Genomic DNA, 19,047 nt, shown 5'->3' on the forward strand with positions numbered 1-19,047 from the left:
GGAGTTTATCTATTTCATTAATCTTTTCAAAGAATCAAATTCTGACTTTAACTTTCTCTGTTGTGTATTTGTTTTCTATTTCATTGATGTCTACTCTCACCTTTCATTCCTTTATCTCTTTTAAAAATTGTATTGCCCTATAGTTGATTTACAATGCTGTGCTAGTTTCAGGTGTACAGCAAAGTGATTCAGTTATACAAATATTCATTCTTTTTCAGACTCTTTACCCATATAGGTTATTATAGAATATTGAGTAGAGTTCCCTGTGCTATACAGTAGGTCCTTGTTGGTTATCTATTTTATATATAGTAGTGTGTGTATGTTAATCACAAGCTCCTAATTTATCGGCCCCCCCCCCACCATGTTTTGCCTTCGGTAACCATAAGTTTGTTTTTGAAATCTGTGAGTCTGTTTCTGTTTTGTAAATAAGTTCATTTGTATCATTTTTAAAAATTAGATTCCACATATGAATGATATCATATGGTATTTGTCCTTGTCTTACTTCACTTACTTTACTTAGTATGATCATCTCTAGGCCCATCCGTGTTGCTGCAAATGGCATTATTTTGTTCTTTTTTATGGCTGAGTAATATTCCATTGTATATATGTACCACATCTTCTTTATCCATTTCTCTGTCAATGAACATTTAGGTTACTTCCATGTCTTGGCTATTGTACCATAGTGCTGCAGTGAATATTGGGGTTGCATGTATCTTTTTGAATTATGGTTTTCTCTGAATATATGCCCAGGAGTTGGATTGCTGGATCATATGGTAGTTCTATTTTTAATTTTTTAAGGAACCTCTGTACTGTTCTCCACAGTGGGTTTACCAATTTACATTCCCACCAACAGTGTAGGAGGGTTCCCTTTTCTCCACACCCTCTTTAGCATTTATTGTTTGTGGACTTTTTGATGATGGGCATTCTGACTGGTGTGAGGTGATACCTCATTGTAGTTTTTTTTTTTTAATTTTTGAATTTTATTTAATTTTTTTATACAGTAGGTTCTTATTAGTTATCCATTTTATATCCATATTAATGTATACATGTCAATCCCAATATCCCCATTCATCACACCACCACCACCACCCCCCCGCCACCTTCCCCCCTTGGTGTCCATACGTTTGTTCTCTACATCTGTGTCTCTATTTCTGCCCTGCAAACCGGTTCATCTGTACCATTTTTCTAGGTTCCACGTATATGCATTAATATACGGTATTTGTTTTTCTCTTTCTGACTTACTTCACTCTGTATGACAGTCTCTAGATCCATCCACGTCCCTACAAATGACCCAATTTTGTTCCTTTTTCTGGCTGTACCTCACTGTAGTTTTGATTTGCATTTCTCTGATAATTAATGATGTTGAGCATCTTTCCATGTGCTTCTTGGCCATCTGTATGTCTTCTTTGGAGAAATGTCTATTTAGATCTTCTGCCCAGTTTTTGATTGGGTTGTGTTTTTTTTTGACATAGAGCTGCATGAGTTGTTTGTATATTTTGGAGATTAATCCCTTGTTAGTTGCTTCATTTGCAAATATTTTCTCCCATTCTGTGGATTTTTTTCATTTTGTTTGTGGTTTCCTTTGCTGTGGAAAAGCTTTTAAGTTTAATTAGGTCCCATTTGTTTATTTATTTCTGTTTTTATTTTCATTTCTCTAGGAGGTGGATCCCAAAAGATATTGCTGCAATGTATGTCAAAGAGTGTTCTCCTTATGTTTTCCTCTCAGAGTTTTATAGTGTTTGGCCTTATATTTAGGTCTTTGATCCATTTTGAGTTTATTTTTGTGTATAGTGTTAGAGAATGTTCTAATTTCATTCTTTTACATGTAGCTGTCCAGTTTTCCCAGCACCACTTATTGAAGAGACTGCCTTTTCTCCATTGTATATTCTTGCCTCCTTTGTCATAGATTAATTGATCATAGGTGTGTGGGTTTACTTCTGGGCTTTCTATCCTGTTCCATTGATCTATATTTCTGTTTTTGCATCCTTTATCTTTCTTTAGGTTCAATTTTCTGTTCCTTCTCAAGCTTCTTGAGATAAAGCTTAGATTACTGATTTTCAGCTTTCTTGTCTAATATATTTATCTAACATTATATATTTCCTCTTAACTACTGCTTTTTGAGTGCTCTTTTTAAGTACTTTCAGGTATTCTCATCCCACATGTTATATGTGTAGTTTTATTATTCAGATACAAATATTTTCTGATTTCCAGTATTATATCTTCTTTGACATGGGATTATTTAGAAGTGTACTGATTTGCTTCCAAAGAAATGGAGATTTTCTCATTCTCCTTCCTTTATTGATTTTTGCTTTAATTCCACTGTGGTCAGAAAACATACTCTTTATTACTTCAGTATTTATTAATATTTGTCATGACTTGCTTTGTGCCCAGGCATATTGTCTACTCAGATATACATTGCATGTGCACATGAATCAAATATGCATTGTGCAGTTTCAGGATTAGTGTTGTTAAGTCAACTGGGTGAAGTTTAGCTAAATCTTCTGTACTGATTTTTTTGGTTTGTTTTTCCATCTGCTTGTTCTGTATCAGTTACGAAGAGAGCTTTGTCAGAATCTCCCAGTTTCTGCTTTATATATAATGTTGAGGTTGTATTAGGTGTCCACACATTTAGAACTCGTGTCTCACTGTTGAATCACTCTTAGTATCATTCTATAATGTCCATCTTTATATACTACTTGTTTAAAGCTTATTTTGTTGAATATAAGTATAGCTACATCAGCCTTCTTCTTATTAGTGTTTGCATAATATTTCTTTGTCTATCCTTTTATTTTTTGCGTGCCTTTTTCCTTACATTTAAAGGGTTTCTCTTTTCTCTTCTCACAAGGATTTTCTTTGTTTTTTATAACCCAGCTGACAATCTTTGTCTTTTTAATTGGAGTATTTAATCCATTTGCATATGATTTATTAACTGATATATTTGAGTATTATTAGTAATTAGTGGCTTTAAATCCTTAGAACTTTTTATTTGCAGAAGATGGCAGCTTTTAGAGCATTAACTCATACTTTTTTTTTTTTTTGATCTGCTGTTCTCTCAGTAGGGAATGAGCCATGTTGTCCTCCATTTGAAAGTACACATTTAGACGATTAGAAATACAGTGCTAGAGCCAGTGTGCAACTAGCTGGGAGCCCCTGCTGACAATTTTGCATTTAGCTGAACTTGCTAGAATAGCCTTCCTTTTCTCTGTGGGCCCTACTCTGGGTTTATGTTAGGAAGTTGCTGAATCTTTTGAAGAAATGTAAGGCAAGCTGTGTCCTGACTTGAGTAGACTGTAGCTGTGAGAGACATATGGCTTCAGGTTTGTGGCAAATGAGTTGAGCCACGTGTACAAAGTTGATCCATGGGACGGCTAATCCATGCTATTGTGCAATAAGTCATAAATGTAATTACCCATGTAAATGTCTTTCTCAGAATTCTGCGCCATTCTCCATCTTGCTTTTTCTCATTGGATTTCCCGAATCCCTCTCCACAAAAAGTAAGCCCAGTCTGCTTTTCCTATTCAAGTGGATTGTAGAAATTGCAAAGAACAATACATCTACATCACAGTCTGAATTAGGTTCATTCTGAATTTAACAAAATAGCACTTTAGCAGTGTAAGTGCAGAAACACAAGTGATCTCCAGCTTATAATAAATGGGTTGAGTTCTAGAGTGCAGAAGGTAGGAAACTGCAATCGCCTGACTGTCATGGTGTCTCTGGAGGGTGGGAATCCTGGTTGGGGTCTTTTCTGACCCAGAGTGCACCATCAGAGGGTGCAGAGAGAAGGGCTGGCATGGGGATGTTGGAGGAGCTTCCCCAGAAGGAGCCGCCCAGGGAGAGGCCCCTGTGCAGGCTGGTATGATACCTGTTGGAGAGCAGTGCCACTGCCCAGTGGATACTTTAGTTAACACTGCCTGGGCTTATTTCCTCCCCAGTGGGGCTGCTGGGGAAGATGGGCAGGGCTCTCCACCTGCTAAAGCAGATCCGCTTTTATTTTGTTTCCTATATTGGGGTTTACCTAAGACCTTCTTTGAAAAAAGGCTGTTCCCATTGTAGATCCCAGGTGGGGGCTTCAGGGCTGGGCTCAGGAAGAGTTCCCTGACGGTATTTCTTCAACAGAGTACCTTCCCTGTCTGACGTTTCTTTGAAGCTAAAGGCTTAAATTATGTCTTCATGTTCTCTTTTGGTTTATCCTCATCTACCAGGAATGGTCCTTTTTTTTTACAGAATGATTTCCGTGTCTTGTCCAATCTCAGGATTTGCCTTTTTGTGGATTTTTGTGGAACTTAGATCTGCACTCCCTAAATTGCCTCGTGTTGTTCCCGTCTTCTGTGTTTGCGCATTCTTCCCACATCTAGACTGTACGCCTCTCAATGCAGATGGATCTAGGTTTTTTTTTTCTCCCTTTGACACTAACGTTGGGCATTAAAGTGGGCTCTGATCAAGAGCTGTTTCAATTCTGTAAAGATTGATCCTCTGCACTTAAATGCATGGTTTATTTTAAATTACAAGTATATGCTTCCTTTAGCTCTCTTAAAATAATAGTGTGAACTTTGTCTTTTCTGCTCTGTTATCAGGGGTCCAAATCCCAGCAAAGTGCTACAGCAGTTGTTGGTGCTTCAACCAGAACAGCAGTTAAATGTATACAAAGCGCTGAAGACTCATCTCATTGAGAAGGGAATCCTACAGCCCACCTTGAAGGTATAACTGGATCTGGAGAGGGAAGGACTGACAGTAAAGAATTCTACAGGAAAGCACCGACAGATGAAATTTTGTAATTGTACAGAAAAATGTTGAAAATGCAATAGATTGAAATTTTACAGACATGAATGTTTCTTCTCTGAAATTACTGTGAATATTTAACACTTACTTGATCTAAGTTATGAAATAAGTAGCAAATGCCAGGCAAAATATCCTGTACTTTTTTCTAAGTGTATTTTCTGATGTTAACTTCCTTCCCATAACTTGCTAGGTTTCATCACTTAAAAGACTTGTGTTTTAAAGAGTCACAACACTATGAGTAAATTGAGGATGTCTTGAGATTGCACCTGGCAGTGTGCCCTTTGCACAAATATTTACTTTTGTAGTCGGAGCTGCTCTTCATTTCAGCAAAATGTTTTATGTAAGGCACAATAGGAAGTTAGTTCTCCTCTACTTCCTCCTCTTTCAGTCTGAAGTATTTTCTGAAGGGCTGAGTTGGATCCAAAAAAGAAAGACTGTCCACTTTTCAAAGAAGTAAGTAATCATTTGCCAGGGAAAAACATGCCACTTTTAGGTAAGTTTGAAATTCAAGAGAGAGAGGCTGAATTTTCTCCCATTATTGGTTTGCCAGAAAGAGCAGACATCACACTCTACTTTGATCGAATTGTTTGGAAAAACATAACCTTCTCAAAAACTTTCAAGAGAAACACAGGAGAATTCTGCTATGAAGAACATATGTTCCCATCCTCCACCCATGATCGCAACAGACAGTAACTCAGGAGGCAGCACTGGACGATGACACGTGCACAGCCCACCTCTCGGTTGAGTTCTCCGCTTTTGTTTCCCTGTGAACTGGTTTCCATAAGCTCTGTAGCCACGAGCATCAGTACACAGGGTAGTGAGTAGGGGTGGTGACTGAGGCAGAGCAGGAGGTGCTCAGCTGAGCGAGAGTGACCCGTCTCTGGATGCGGCTCAGCACGCCTGGGTCCTGGGCACCTACCTCTTGGTTCCCGTGAAGCCCACTGGACACTCACCTGGGAAGAAGCGAGATCTGCCTGGAAACCCAGTCCCAGACTAACTCCATGGTAGAAGCTAATTTTTGTCGCATTCTTCTTTCACATCATGTCAGAAAATCTGAGGCCATCGTCAGCTGATTTTTTTTTTTTTTTCTTTCAACAATGAAAATCAAGCAGAAGTGATTCCCACCAAGAACAAAAAGCACACGAATGCCAAACCTTTCCTTTGGTGGACTGGACACTGTAACCAGATGAGAATAAATTTCTTCTCAGTGGATGTAAATAAGCTATTGTTGCTGTGTGCTCTCTACAGCTGTATTTATTGTATTGAACAGTCAGCAGTGAAACCTTCAAAAACTGCCTAATGCTCCTTGGCTAAATGTTCAGAGGAAAGATAGATAGATATATTTTAAAGAATGTTTTGCTAATGAAAAGAGTAAATATTTTTGTTTAAATCAGAAACAAATTTCAATTCTTTTATATTTCTGTTCTACTACTCTACTTAAAAAAAAAAAAAAATCGCAGATATGCCTGGGTTCCACAGATGTAATCTGTAACTAGCAGCCTCATGTGTACTACATGATTACGGTGGATACAGTTAAAGGCAGTCCCAAGAGTCTCATTTCTTGGTCTCGCATGCACTCAGTTCATCGCCACTGGATGTGTGCAGTCAGCATTATTTCACACTATTCCATAAAAATTTAGAATTGGCATTGGAGGTGTTACTACAGAAGGAAGTGATCATTTTTAAAATCAGGCTACCTTCAAGTTAATTTTCAACATTGCTTATTTTTACTTGCTGCATTAAAAGCTCCAAATGTAGATCATAAAAGAATTTACTTACCAAAATTTTAAAAATAAAATGAAAATTTTGTAATAGGAACTTATGTTGAAAACTTGGTGAATTGCACCATAAGAACTTGGAGATACGCAGTTCCCTCTGCATTTTTCCTTAAAAAGTGATGAGTGAGGCACTGCAAAACAGAATTATGAGCACATTACTGAATACGTATTATAAAATCAATATTATGGTAAACAAAATATGAAGCTAGAAATATTTGGGGTCACAGTAATAGCTATCCTCAAATACATTTAGAGTTGGGTGTATATTATTCTATATGTAAAAAAGTAAATTCTTACTCTTAACAGCGCTCTAAAGGTTGACGTTTTTAGTGTACTTTTATAGCATGTATATTAAAATAGAATATATTTTATCAAGAATATACTTTAGCGAAGATTGCCATAAAACCCTGACTTTGATCATTTTTATATTTGCACTCTGAAGGGGGTTTAAATTCCAGTGTAGCAATGTGATGGCAGAAAAATGAAAGACTAGGAACTTCCGTTACAGTAATGGCTTATTGTTCCAAATTTGCTATTTGGAGAGGTACTCTAATGGTACTAACTGCTTAGTACAAATGTTTCCTCCGTGCTTTTCCCCTTGTGGTGGTGGGTATACATTTTACTGTCTGAGAATAAAAAGACCACACCTACACGCACACACACACACCACCGTTTTATTCTCATTTATAGTATCTCTTCATTTGTAATTTGGTTTGAACAAAGATAGATAGTATCACCTTGTTCAGGGGAAAAGAAAAAGTGGAAACAGTGTATATATACTGTATATGGGTGGGAGATAGATAGCTTATGATATGTGTCAATCAATCAGTTCTCTGAACCTTTTACTGAAAGTGAGATAGATAGGAAAATAAAACTGAAACAAATCACATTTTGACTCTGTTGTGCCATTTTCTCTTTGGCGAGGAAACATTCATTCAACTAGTCTTTACAAAATGACAAATACAGAAATATTGTATACTGTGTATATTTCATCACTGATACCTACAGTGACATCTTCAGGGCTGGGAATAAATAAGTTCTGGTGATCACTGAACATGTGTGTTTGTCGAGAGGTGATGTCCTCTTACTTGAAAGAGCACCGAATTTCTAGGGTACTTCTTAGTTTATAATTACGTTATTTATTTTTGTGAATCTTTGACCCAGTCACCACGAGAGCTTTAAGCTACTTGGACAGTGGGTGGCGTCTGTTTTGATGGCCACTGTGTTCCCAGTGTCTGGCTCAATGCCGGCAACTCCCTAGGCCCTCAAGCTTCTGAACAAATGAAAGGTTTGGGGTCTGAAGACCCAACTGTGCACATTCCCATTTGTGTCTCTTGGACAGCCCCTCCACACTCATCCCAGTTTTCAATTTTGTGTGGTTCTAAGATGGGCTTCATGATTCTTAGTTCCTAGGGTTGTTTTAAGGGTTAAGTGAAAACTCATATGAATGTGCCTTTGTGTTCAACATACAGGAGTTGATCCTGAGTTCCTTTCTTCTTCCTATATGCTCCTCTCCTGTTGTCCGTCTCCACTGGGAAGAGACAGTTTGATTGATAGGACCGAACAGAAAGGTAACCACGTGTCTGGTCACATCTGATTTAGGTAGTGTTAACGTAAGTGTTCCTTGAATGGACACCATCATTCTGACCTCCATGGAGGAGCTTTCTGTCCTGCAGAAAGTCCGCAGCCAGATCTTGCCACTGGCTCCTGAAACTTACTTAAGAGTTTAAAATTCACTCCGTGGACGGGGGGCTCTATTTGGGAATCTGCATGTAGTGGCTGCAAATGAAAGCAGATCTAGACAATTTAACCAAAATCAAAAGCCTGTCCTACCTTAATTCCATTGTCTTCCTTTTCCTGCACAGAAGGGGAGAATGTTTTTGAATCATCAGATAACAAGGAGAGTCATTTAGTAAGGGCCGAAAAACGGAATGTTATCTGTTGATGGCAAATTGAGTTTCCAAAATGAGCTGAGAGAATACAGTCTGGTCCTCTAATGCGTACAACGGACATGGGTGGTAAAGCAGCCTTGTTGCCCAGAGAGAGAAAATCATTGAGGGACAGCCCGCCCAAAGGTATCCTCTTAGGGAGAGAATGAAATGTCAAACTGCTCTGTCAAACTTACAGGACGACAGGTTATGGATTTGGGGTTTAAGCTCTTATACCCTCCTTTTCCACTGTGTGTCCAGCTTGAGTTTAATGGATCCAGGTGGTTTTCTATTCAAGAAGGTTCATTGTCAAACTTCAGACAGGACCTAGAAAAGTGATAAGTTTGGAGAACATTCTTGAGTAATCTTTTAAGTATATTTTTGATCAGTTTTAATAAATCTCAAAACTTTGTGAAGGAACCAGAGGCTTCAGCTAGTACAGGTAAGATAGACACATTTGAATCATTAGCAATTCTGGGTTTTTTTTTTTTCCCAATAGCTTTATTGAGATATAGTTTATGTACCATAACACTGTGCAACTATTACCACCTCTGATTTGAGAATATTTCCATCACTCCAAAAAATTCCCTGATGCCCATTTGCAGTTAATCGTCAGTCCAACCCCCAGCTTTAGGCAACCACTGATTTGCTTTCTGTCTCTATAAATTTGCCTTTTCTGGACACTGCGTGTAAATAGAATCATACACTATGTAGTGTTCTGTGTCTGGCATAATATTTTTGCATGTATCAGTACTTTGTTCTTTTTTATTAATACTGTATTTTGCTGATCCATTTACCTGTTGATTATTTGGGTTATTTCCAATTTTTGGTTCTTATGAAAAATGCTGCTGTAGATATTTGTGGACATGTCGTGTGGGCATGTCTGCATTTCTGTCAGATTTCTAGGGTGGAATTCCTGGGTCGTATAGTAAGTTTATGTTTAACTTTTAAAGAAATGGCCAAACTGTCCAAAGTGGATATACAGTCTTACATTCCTACTGCAGTGTACAAGGTTCCAGTTTCCCTACATCCTCACCAAAACTCAGCTTTGTCTTTTTAAAGATAGCCTTTCTAGCTGGTGTCCAAGGTGGTTTTAGTTTGCATTTCCCCAGTGGCTATTGGTGTTGAGCATCTTTTCATGTGCCATTTGTATACCTTCTTTGATAAAATATCTGTTCCTATCTTTGCACATTTTTACATGTGATGTTTTTTCTTAAGTTGTAAGACATTGTTATATATCCTGGATATAAATCCCTTATCAGATACATGACTTACAGATATTTTCTCCAAGGCTGTGGCTTTTTTTTTTTTTTTTTTTCCTTCATTCTTAAGACAATTTAGAGCAGTTTAAGGTTCATGGGGAAACCGGGGGGAAGGCACAGAGATTGCCCATATACCCTCTGCTCTGCCCCACCCTCCAGCCCTGCCTGCCACATGCAGAGCCTCTCCCACTGTCAGTATCCCCAACCAGAATGGTACGTTTGTTACAACTGATAAACCTCCAGTGACACATCAAAGTCACCCAAAGTGCGTAGTTCACATTATGGCTCATTCTTGGTAGTGTACATTCTTTGGATTTGGAGAAATGTATGACGTGTACCCATCATTATGGTTCCATACAGAGGATTTTCACTGCCCTAAAAATCCTCTGTGCTTCCCCTATTCATTCCTCCTACGCACCCCCAACCCCTGATCTTTTTACTGTCTCCATTGTTTTGCCTTTTCCAGAATGTCATATAGTTAGAATCATACAGTATGCAGCCTTTTCAGATTGGCTTCTTTCACTTAGTAGTATGCATTTAAGATTCCTCCATGTCTTTTCATGGCTTTAACTCATTTCTTTTTAGTGCTGAATGATATTCCATTGTCTGGATGTACCATAGTTATTTACCCATTCACCTACTGAAGGAATCTTGCTTGCTTCCAAGTTTTGGCAAAAATGAATAAAGCTGCTGTCAACATCAGTGTGCAGGTTTTTTGACGGACATACTTTTTCAACTCCTTTGGGTAAATACCAAGAATTGTGGTTGCTTGATCACATGGTAAGAATATGTTCAGTTTTGTCAGAAACCACCAAACTGTCTTCCAAAGTGGCTGTACCATTTTGCATTCTCACCAGCAATGAATGAGGGTTCCTATTGTTCCACACCCTTGTCAGCATTTGGTTCTGTCAGTGTTCTGGATTTTGGTCATTTTATAGATATGTAATGTTTTAACTTCCATTTCCCTGATGACATATGGTGTGGAGCATCTTTTCATATGCTTATTTGCTATCCGTATATCTTCTTTGGTGAGGTGTCTGTTAATGTCTTCAGCCCATTTTAAAATCAGGTTATTTTCTTACTGCTGAGTTTTAAGTGTTCATTGTATATTTTAGATAACAGTCCTTTATCACATTTGTCTTTTGCAAATATTTTCTACTAATCTGTGGCTTGTCTTCTTCTCTTGACATTATCTTTTGCAGAACAAAAGTTTTTAATTTTAATGTAGTCTGCTTTACCAATTCTTTCTTTCATGGATTGTGCCTTTGATGTTGTAACCATGATGTAACAACAACTTTAATGTTGTAAATCACTGCCATACCCAAGGTTATTTAGGTTTTCTATGTTAAATTCTAGTTTTATAGTTTTGCATTTTACATTTAGGTTTATAAACCATCTTGAGTTAATTTTTCTAAAAGGTGTAAGGTCTGTGACTAGATTCATTTTTTTGCATGTGGATGACCAGTTGTTCCAGTACCATTTGTTAAAAGACTATCTTTGCTCCATTGTATAGGCTTTGTTCCTTTGTCAAAGATCAGTTGACTGTATTTATGTGCTTCCATTTCTGGGCTCTGTATTCTGTTCCATCGATCTATTTCTCTCTTCTTTCACCAATACCACACTGTCTTGATTATTGTAGCTTTATGGTAAGTCTTGAGGTCAGGTAGTGTCAGTCCTCCAAGTTGGTTTTCCTACAGTATTGGTCCTGGTATTCTAGGTCTTTTGCCTCTCCATATGAACTTTAGAATCAGTTCACTGATAGCCACAAAATAACTTGGGATTTTGATTGGGATTGCATTGAATCTACAGATCAAGTAGGGAAGAAGTGATATCTTGACAATATTGAGTTTTCCTATCCATGAACATGGACTATCTCTCTCCATTTATTTATTCTTTGATTTCACATACAGACACACCTCGTTTTATTGCACTTTATTGCACTTTGCAGATTTTGTGTTTTTTTTACAGATTGAGGTTTAGTGACAGCCCTGCATTGAGCAAGGGTTGGAGCTATTGGAGCTATTTTTCCAACAGCATTTGTTCACTTGGAGTCTCTGTGTCACAAATTGGTAATTCTCGTGATATTTTAAACTTTTTCATTATTATATTTGTTATAAATATAACACTAATGGATGAGGAGTTGCTTCTTATGGATGAGCAAAAGAAAGTGGTTCCTTGAGATAGAAGCTACTCCTGGTGAAGATGTGAAGATTGTTGAAATGACACAAAGGATTTAGAATGTTACATAAAGCAATTCATAAAGCAGTGGCAGGGTTTGAGAGGACTGACTCTAATTTTGAAACAAGTTCTACTAAGGGTAAAGTGCTATCAAACAGCATTGCACGCTACAGAGAAATCGTTTATGAAAGGAAAAGTCAATCGATGGGGCAAAATTCATCGTTGTTTTAAGAAATTGCCTCAGCCACCCCAACCTCAGCAACCACCACCCTGATCAGTCAGCAGCATCAACACTGAGGCAAGATCCTCCAGCAGCAAAAAGATTGCAGCTCACTGAAGGCTCAGGTGATGGTTAGCATTTTTAGCAATAAACTATTTTTCTTTTGGCCGCTTGGCATGCAGGATCTTAGTTCCCCAGACAGGGATCAAACCCGCACCCCCTGTGGTGGAAGTGCAGTCTTAACCACTGGACTGCCAGGGAAGTCCCTATACCTAAGTATTTTATTTTGGGGGTTGCTAATGTAAATGGAATTGTGTTTTTAATTTCAAATTTCACTTGTTCATTGCTGGTATATAAGAAAGTGATTGACTTTTTAATACTATCCTTATAATCTGCAAACTTCCTATAATTGCTTATTAGTTCTAGGAGTTTTTGGTCAATTTTTGGGGGGGGTTTCTACATACAATCCTGTCATCTGCCAACAAAAACAGTTTTATGTCTTTCTTCCCTGCTGTATACTTTTTTTGTGTCTTATTGCATTAGGTAGAACTTCCAGTATGATGTTGAGGAGCGGTGAAAGGAGACATCCTTGCTTTGTAGCTGATTTTAGTGATAAAGCTTTGAGTTTCTCACCATTGAGTATAATGTTAGCTGTAGGTTTTTTAAAGACAGCCTTTATCAAGTTGAGGTGGTTCCCCTTCTATTCCTATTTTACTGAGTTTTTTTAATCATGAATGAGTTGGATTTTGTCAAATGCTTTTTTATTTTTGCACATGATATGATCATGTGATTTTTCTTTTTCAGCTAAATGATGTGATGGATTACATTAATTGACTTTCAAATGGTGAACCAGCCTTGAACACTTGAAATAAATCTCACTTGGTTATCGTACATAATTCTTTTTATACATTGTTGGATTTGATTTGCTAATATTTTGTTAAGGGTTTTGCACCTATGTTCATGAGAGATTGGTCTGTAGTTTTCTTTTCTTATAATGTCTTTGTCTGGTTTTGGTATTAGGGTAATGTTAGCTTCATAGAATGAGTTAGGAAGTATTCCCTCTGCTTCTGTCCTCTGAATGAGATTGTAGAGAATTGGTTTAATTTCTCCCTGTTTGGTAGAATTCACCAGTGAACCCACCTGGGCCTGTTGTTTTCTGTTTTAGAAGGTTATTATTTCTTTGATAGATATAGGCCTATTCAGACAATTTCTTCTTGTGTGAGCTTTGGCAAATTGTGCCTTTCAAGGAATTGGTCCATTTCATCTAGATTATCAAATTTGTGGGCATAGAGTTGTTCATAGTGTTGCTTTATTATCCTTTTAATTTCACAGGATCTGCAGTGATGGCCTCTATTTCTTTTCTAATATCAGTAATTGGTGTCTTCCCTCCTTCTCCCTCTCTTTCTCCTTTTTTTCTTTTAAGGTAGACTGGCTAGAGGCGTATTGATTTTTATTGATATTTTCAAAGAACCAGATTTTGGTTTCACTGATTTTTTGGTATTGATTTCTTATTTTCAGTTTCACTAATTTCTGCTCTAATTCATATCATTTCTCTTCCTCTGCTTCCTTTGGATTTAATTTGCTCTTCTTTTCCTGGTTTCCTAAGGTGAAAACTTAGGTTACTGATTTTTGATCTTTCGTCTTTTCTAATATATGCATTCAATGGTATAAATCTCCCTCTAAGCACAACTTTCACTTACAAATTTTGCTAAGTTGCATTTTCATTTAGCTCAAAATATATTAAAATTTCTTTTGAGATTTCTTCTTTGGCTGATGCGTTATTTAGAAGTGTAGTGTTTAATCTCCATATATTTTGGGATTTCTAGTTTAATTCCTTTGTGGTCTGAGAGTGGACATTATATGATTTCATTCCTTTTAAATTAAGATGCATTTTATGGGGCTTCCCTGGTGGTGCAGTGGTTGAGAATCTGCCTGCCAATGCAGGGGACACGGGTTTGAGCCCTGGACTGGGAAGATCCCACATGCCAGGGAGCAACTGGGCCCGTGAGCCACAGTTACTGAGCCTGCGCGTCTGGAGCCTGTGCTCCGCAACAAGAGAGGCCGTGATAGTGAGAGGCCCGCGCACCGCGATGAAGAGTGGCTCCCACTTGCTGCAACTAGAGAAAGCCCTCGCACAGAAACGAAGACCCAACACAGCCAAAAATAAATAAATAAATTAATTAATTTAAAAAAAAAAAGATAACACAGGGTCTCAGTTCATTTGCAGGATTTCCCTTCTAATTGCTAGAGTGAAACAAAGAGGGAATGACAAAAACTGCAAATGTGGGGAAGGTCTTCGTCTATGGCTCCTAGCTGATTAAAATCATAACTGCTGAGGAGGAACAGACACACAAAGGATATGAAATTAAAATTTAATAACTGGGAAAATATTAAGTGGCTATGATGTTCGTGCATGAATATTCTATGTGCATACGTGCGTGTGTGTGTAAAAAAAAAAAAAAAAAAGATGTATTTTATGGCCCAGAATGTGGTCTATTTTGGTGAATTGCATGGGAGCTTGAGAAGAATGTGTATTCTGCTGTTGTTGGGTGTCAATTTTATCCAGTTGATTGACGGTGCTGTTGAGTTCAACTATGTCTGTACTGAATTTCTGTCTGCTGCATCTGTCCATTTCTGATAGTGAGGTGCTGAGGTCTCCAACTATGATAGTGTATCCATCTGTTTCTCCTTGAAGTTCTATCTCATCATTCCCAGGATGCTAGTGCAGGCTGTTGCTGTCGGCTACTTTCTTAACAGATACCTTCTTGAGAGTATATCCAAAAGTGGCCTGTCTCTAAATCAAAGAAACTTTTTAAAGAGGGCTTGTAGGTGACAGAGAAGGGAGTGAGGGTTGGTTGGTGCTGTTCCCTGAGAATAAAAACCAGTTGGACGCATTGCTGTAGTGAATGTAAAACAGTTTGACAGTTCCTCAACATGCTGAAGATTTACCATATGATCCAGCAATTCCAGTCTTCGGTATATACCCAAGAGAAATGAGAATGCCCATCCACACAAAAACCTGTACGTGAACGTTTACAACAGCATTACCTACAATAGTAAGAAAGTAGAAGCAAACTAAATGTCCATCAGGTGGGAAATGGATAAATAAAATGTGGTATATCCATACAATGGACTAAAGTACTTGGCAATACAAAGGAAGGAAGTTCTGATACATGCTACAATATGAATGAATCTCCAAAATACTATGTTCACTGAAATGAGACAGTTCCCAAAGACCACACATTACACAATTCCATTATTCAATATGTCCAGAATAGGCAAATCTATAGACAGAGGGTAGATTAGTGGCTGCCAGGGGGTGGGGACAGGGAGGAGAATGGGGTGTGACGGCTAATGGTGTGAGCTTTCTTTTGGTGTGATGAAAATGTTCTAAAATTAGACGATGGTGATAGTTGCACAACTCTAAACATACTAAACCCATTAAGTTGCATACTTTGATGAATTTTACAGTATGTTAATTATATCTCAATCAAGTTGTTTAAAAATCTGACTAGAGAATCTGTAATGGTAGGATCTACAGAGGAAGGTGTTCCGGGTCTGGGGAGGGGCGGGAAAGGGCTGCCAGTTGACTCCGCCACTGGGGACCCCACAGCTTGTTCAGGCTCCCATCCTTGCTATCTGATGGGCAGCGCTGAGGGGTGGGTGGCTCAATACTGCAGGGTGGTCAGGGAAGGCTTCCCGTAGAAGGTGACCATTGAGACGTGACTGAAACGGGTCGGGGGGGGGGGGGGGGGGAAGCAGAGCACAGCTGGGTTAGGAGCCACAGGGCAGAGGTGACGGTCGGGGGCGGGTGCAGGTGTGGCAAGTATTTGAGCAGAGTGAAAGAGGGGAGGAGCGGAGGAGCCCTGCAGGGTTTTAAGCAGGGACTGACGGGATCGGGATCTTAGTCGGCTTGCCTGGCCGCTGAGTTGAGAATGGACCATGGCGGCAAAGGCAGAGGTAGAAAACTATTCACTTTGCTGTACAGCAGAAACTAACACAACATTGTCAATCAACTATACTCCAATAAAGACTAATGAAAAAAAAAAGCCCACAGCCAGCCCCCAAACTAAGGATGAATTCACTCACACTGTATATCAGCAAATGCAAAGCCTGGGTTGGAGTACCCACATTTAAAAGGAGGAAGATGCAAATTAATGCTACGACACCAACACAAAACACAAACAGGCAGGCGAGAAGGCAGGAAAGTATTCACACATGACCAAGAACCCAGTCTGGGGGGGGTGGGAAACAACCCTAAAAGAAGAGAATTTTCTGGGAAGCCTTTGTATTATGTAACTTAGTGAAAACATATATGAATTCAATAAATGATCAAAGATGAGATGATAGAAAAATACAATGAAATGAAAATGAAGATCACAGAGCTAAGAAAACCAGTTGTGATGACAGTGTCCTTCTTACTGAATTAGACACGGTGAGAAATGGAATAGACTTGCTGAAAATTCGGTTACAGATACTATATATATCTACATGAAGGCAAGCCCCTGGTTTATAGGCTAGAAAGTTCTTGAAGAGGGTAGTTATGTCATTTTTATATCATCCTCAAGGATCAGTGTAATATATATCATCAGGGACATGGAAATTGCTACCTTAGGAGAAGGGAAAATAAATCTACGTGGGTGGATCCAAACTTGAGCCACAAGCATACTCGATAACATTGCTCGAATAGGTCTGTGTTCCTTCCTCTCCGCAGAATCAGCCCGCAGGGCCAGACTGTAATGACCCTTAAGTTTACAGCCAGGCTCCTTAGGTTGACCTTTGCTCCCTGGTTTATTTCTGTCTAAATCAGTTTGCAAAGGAGTGGCTGGCTTTTATGAACAGAACGTGTTTTTAGGGTGTATCTTTTGTTTGGAACGGATAGCAGTGCTTGAGAGCAAGATCAAGAAGGATTTGTTTTCCTTTAAGGGTCCTCTGCTCTGGAATGCAGCTTGCAACTTCCCTTTGTCTTTGTTGAGCCGGAAGTGTAATACTGTAGTTGAAGGCCAAGGTTGAAGTTCCAACCCTTTATCTTCATGATAAAGCAGGGCAGGATGGTAGGGAAATGATATCCTAAGTACATTTTCATTGTAGTCCCCACGCCTACAAAAAAAAAAAAAAAAGGAAATGGGACCTGGAAGCTGTTTGTAAAGATTCTTGGCCTGAGAGTCGGAAGTTTAGGGGTAGAGCAGGGAGTTAAACTTAACAGGCGACAGGGCTTTGGGAATGTCAAACATTTCTCTGAGTCCCTTTCCTCTTGTGCTAAATGAGGGTTTGGGCGGCATGATTTCCGAGGGCTCTTTCCAGGCTAACATTCTGCCTGCTGTGTATCTGACTGAAGATGAACTCCCCATCAGTGGCTTTAAATATTTAGGCTTTAGGAAATGTTTTAGTGCACCATTTCTTTTATGTTCATATTTCTAAATTAATGCTACAATATATTGAGAACATCTGGTCAAGCACTACATGTCCTACATATATTACCTGATTTAGTCTTTGTAACAATTCTCTGGGGGCAGGTACCATAATACAAAATTTACTTATGAGGAAGCTCAGATGTGAAGTGGCCTAATATCACACAGTAAGTGGTAGAACGAGAACTTAAACCCCAGACTGACTCTTGGTCATCAGTCTCCTGATCAGTGCACCATATTAGGTAGAACAGTATCCAGTATCAAAGGATTACAATTTGTTTTTTACATTATCAAAAATTTGGAGTCTTGACTAGACGAATGTTACTATAAAAAGACCTTCTTAGAAACTCCAGCACTTCAGAGATGCACTCTTGGTCCCTGTGTGCTTTGGGCTGGGGAGGCAGTATTCCAGCAGATGGCCATGGCCCCAGTGGCGAGGCAGGACCTGGTCTTGCACTTGGCAGGTTTCAACAGGAGCCCCGCTGAAAGCCCTGGGTCTGTGATTAGGAACACTGTTCCCAGATGAGATTCAGACCTGCTGCTTTACAATTTAGGGAGCATCTCACGTATCTTCTCCTTGGACCAGTGCTTCTCAAAGTCTGGGAGTCCCAGACCCCTGGGAGTCCTGAAGACCCTTTCATGGGGTCTACAAGCTGAAGACTATTTTCATAATAATACTGAAATGTTGCTTGCCTTTTTCACTGCATTGATATTTGTATAGAACTCAGGTGCAACAGCAACGGTGAGTAAAACTGCTGGAATCCAAGCATGAAATCAGGCAGTGGCACCAAACTACTACTAGTCATTATCAAGCACTCCCAGTAGAAAGAAGGCTCTGTTTCGCTTAAGAATGTCCTTGGAGAAGCAGTAAAATTACTACTTTTATTGAATCTTGAACCTTAAGTTATGTGACACAAAATGAGAGGTACCCACAAGGCGTCTGCATCCTGAAGTACAATGTTTGTCTCGAAGAAAAGCACTCGTGCAATTGAGTTGCGGCTGGCCTGCTGCTTTTCTCACGGCACATCTTTTCGCCCTGAAAGAACAGCTGACAAACCACGGTTCTTTGACAGAAATATTCCTGAAATTAACAGAGTGAGCCTATTGCTTCAAAGAAAACAGCAAACAGTGACTGGTGCCAATGAAAAAATGTCAGGTTTTAAGCAAAAATTCTGATTTTGAAAAACTTGTGATATCCACCACTGTTTGACTTAGAATTTTCTGAGACTGCTGGAGATATTTTGATATTATGTATGATGTGATTTTTTTGATGTATTACAGAATAAAACATCTTGGAAGATCTACACACGCTGTAGTAGTAGTAATGATGTAGTGCTAAATGGCCAATGGGTGCTATAAAATTACATATTGGTAATAGAGTCAACGTACAAGATAGACTAATGGAGTTTAAAGTAATAGAGTATAAAAAGTTCACTGATGTAGTTTCAAATGCCACATAGCAATCAATCTTTAAGAAACTGAAAGCTATTC

At 38.8% G+C, this 19,047-nt stretch overlaps 1 protein-coding gene across 4 annotated transcripts in view; it reads left to right on the top strand.

The window, feature by feature from the left end:
- The window catches only part of CDS1 (CDP-diacylglycerol synthase 1), a 70,680-nt gene extending 63,234 nt beyond the window's left edge, over window positions 1-7,446 (top strand). For all 4 annotated transcript variants that reach the window (XM_082463260.1, XM_082463258.1, XM_082463259.1 and 1 more), the window contains one exon: window positions 4,575-7,446. In XM_082463260.1, coding sequence (XP_082319386.1) covers window positions 4,575-4,704 — 130 coding nt within the window. In that variant the 3' untranslated portion in view covers window positions 4,705-7,446. The remainder of the gene's footprint in view (window positions 1-4,574) is intronic.
- Window positions 7,447-19,047: the final 11,601 nt, after the last annotated feature.

The sequence above is a fragment of the Balaenoptera physalus genome (assembly GCF_965194825.1).
Source record: "Balaenoptera physalus genome assembly, chromosome: 5".
NCBI lineage: Eukaryota > Metazoa > Chordata > Mammalia > Artiodactyla > Balaenopteridae > Balaenoptera > Balaenoptera physalus.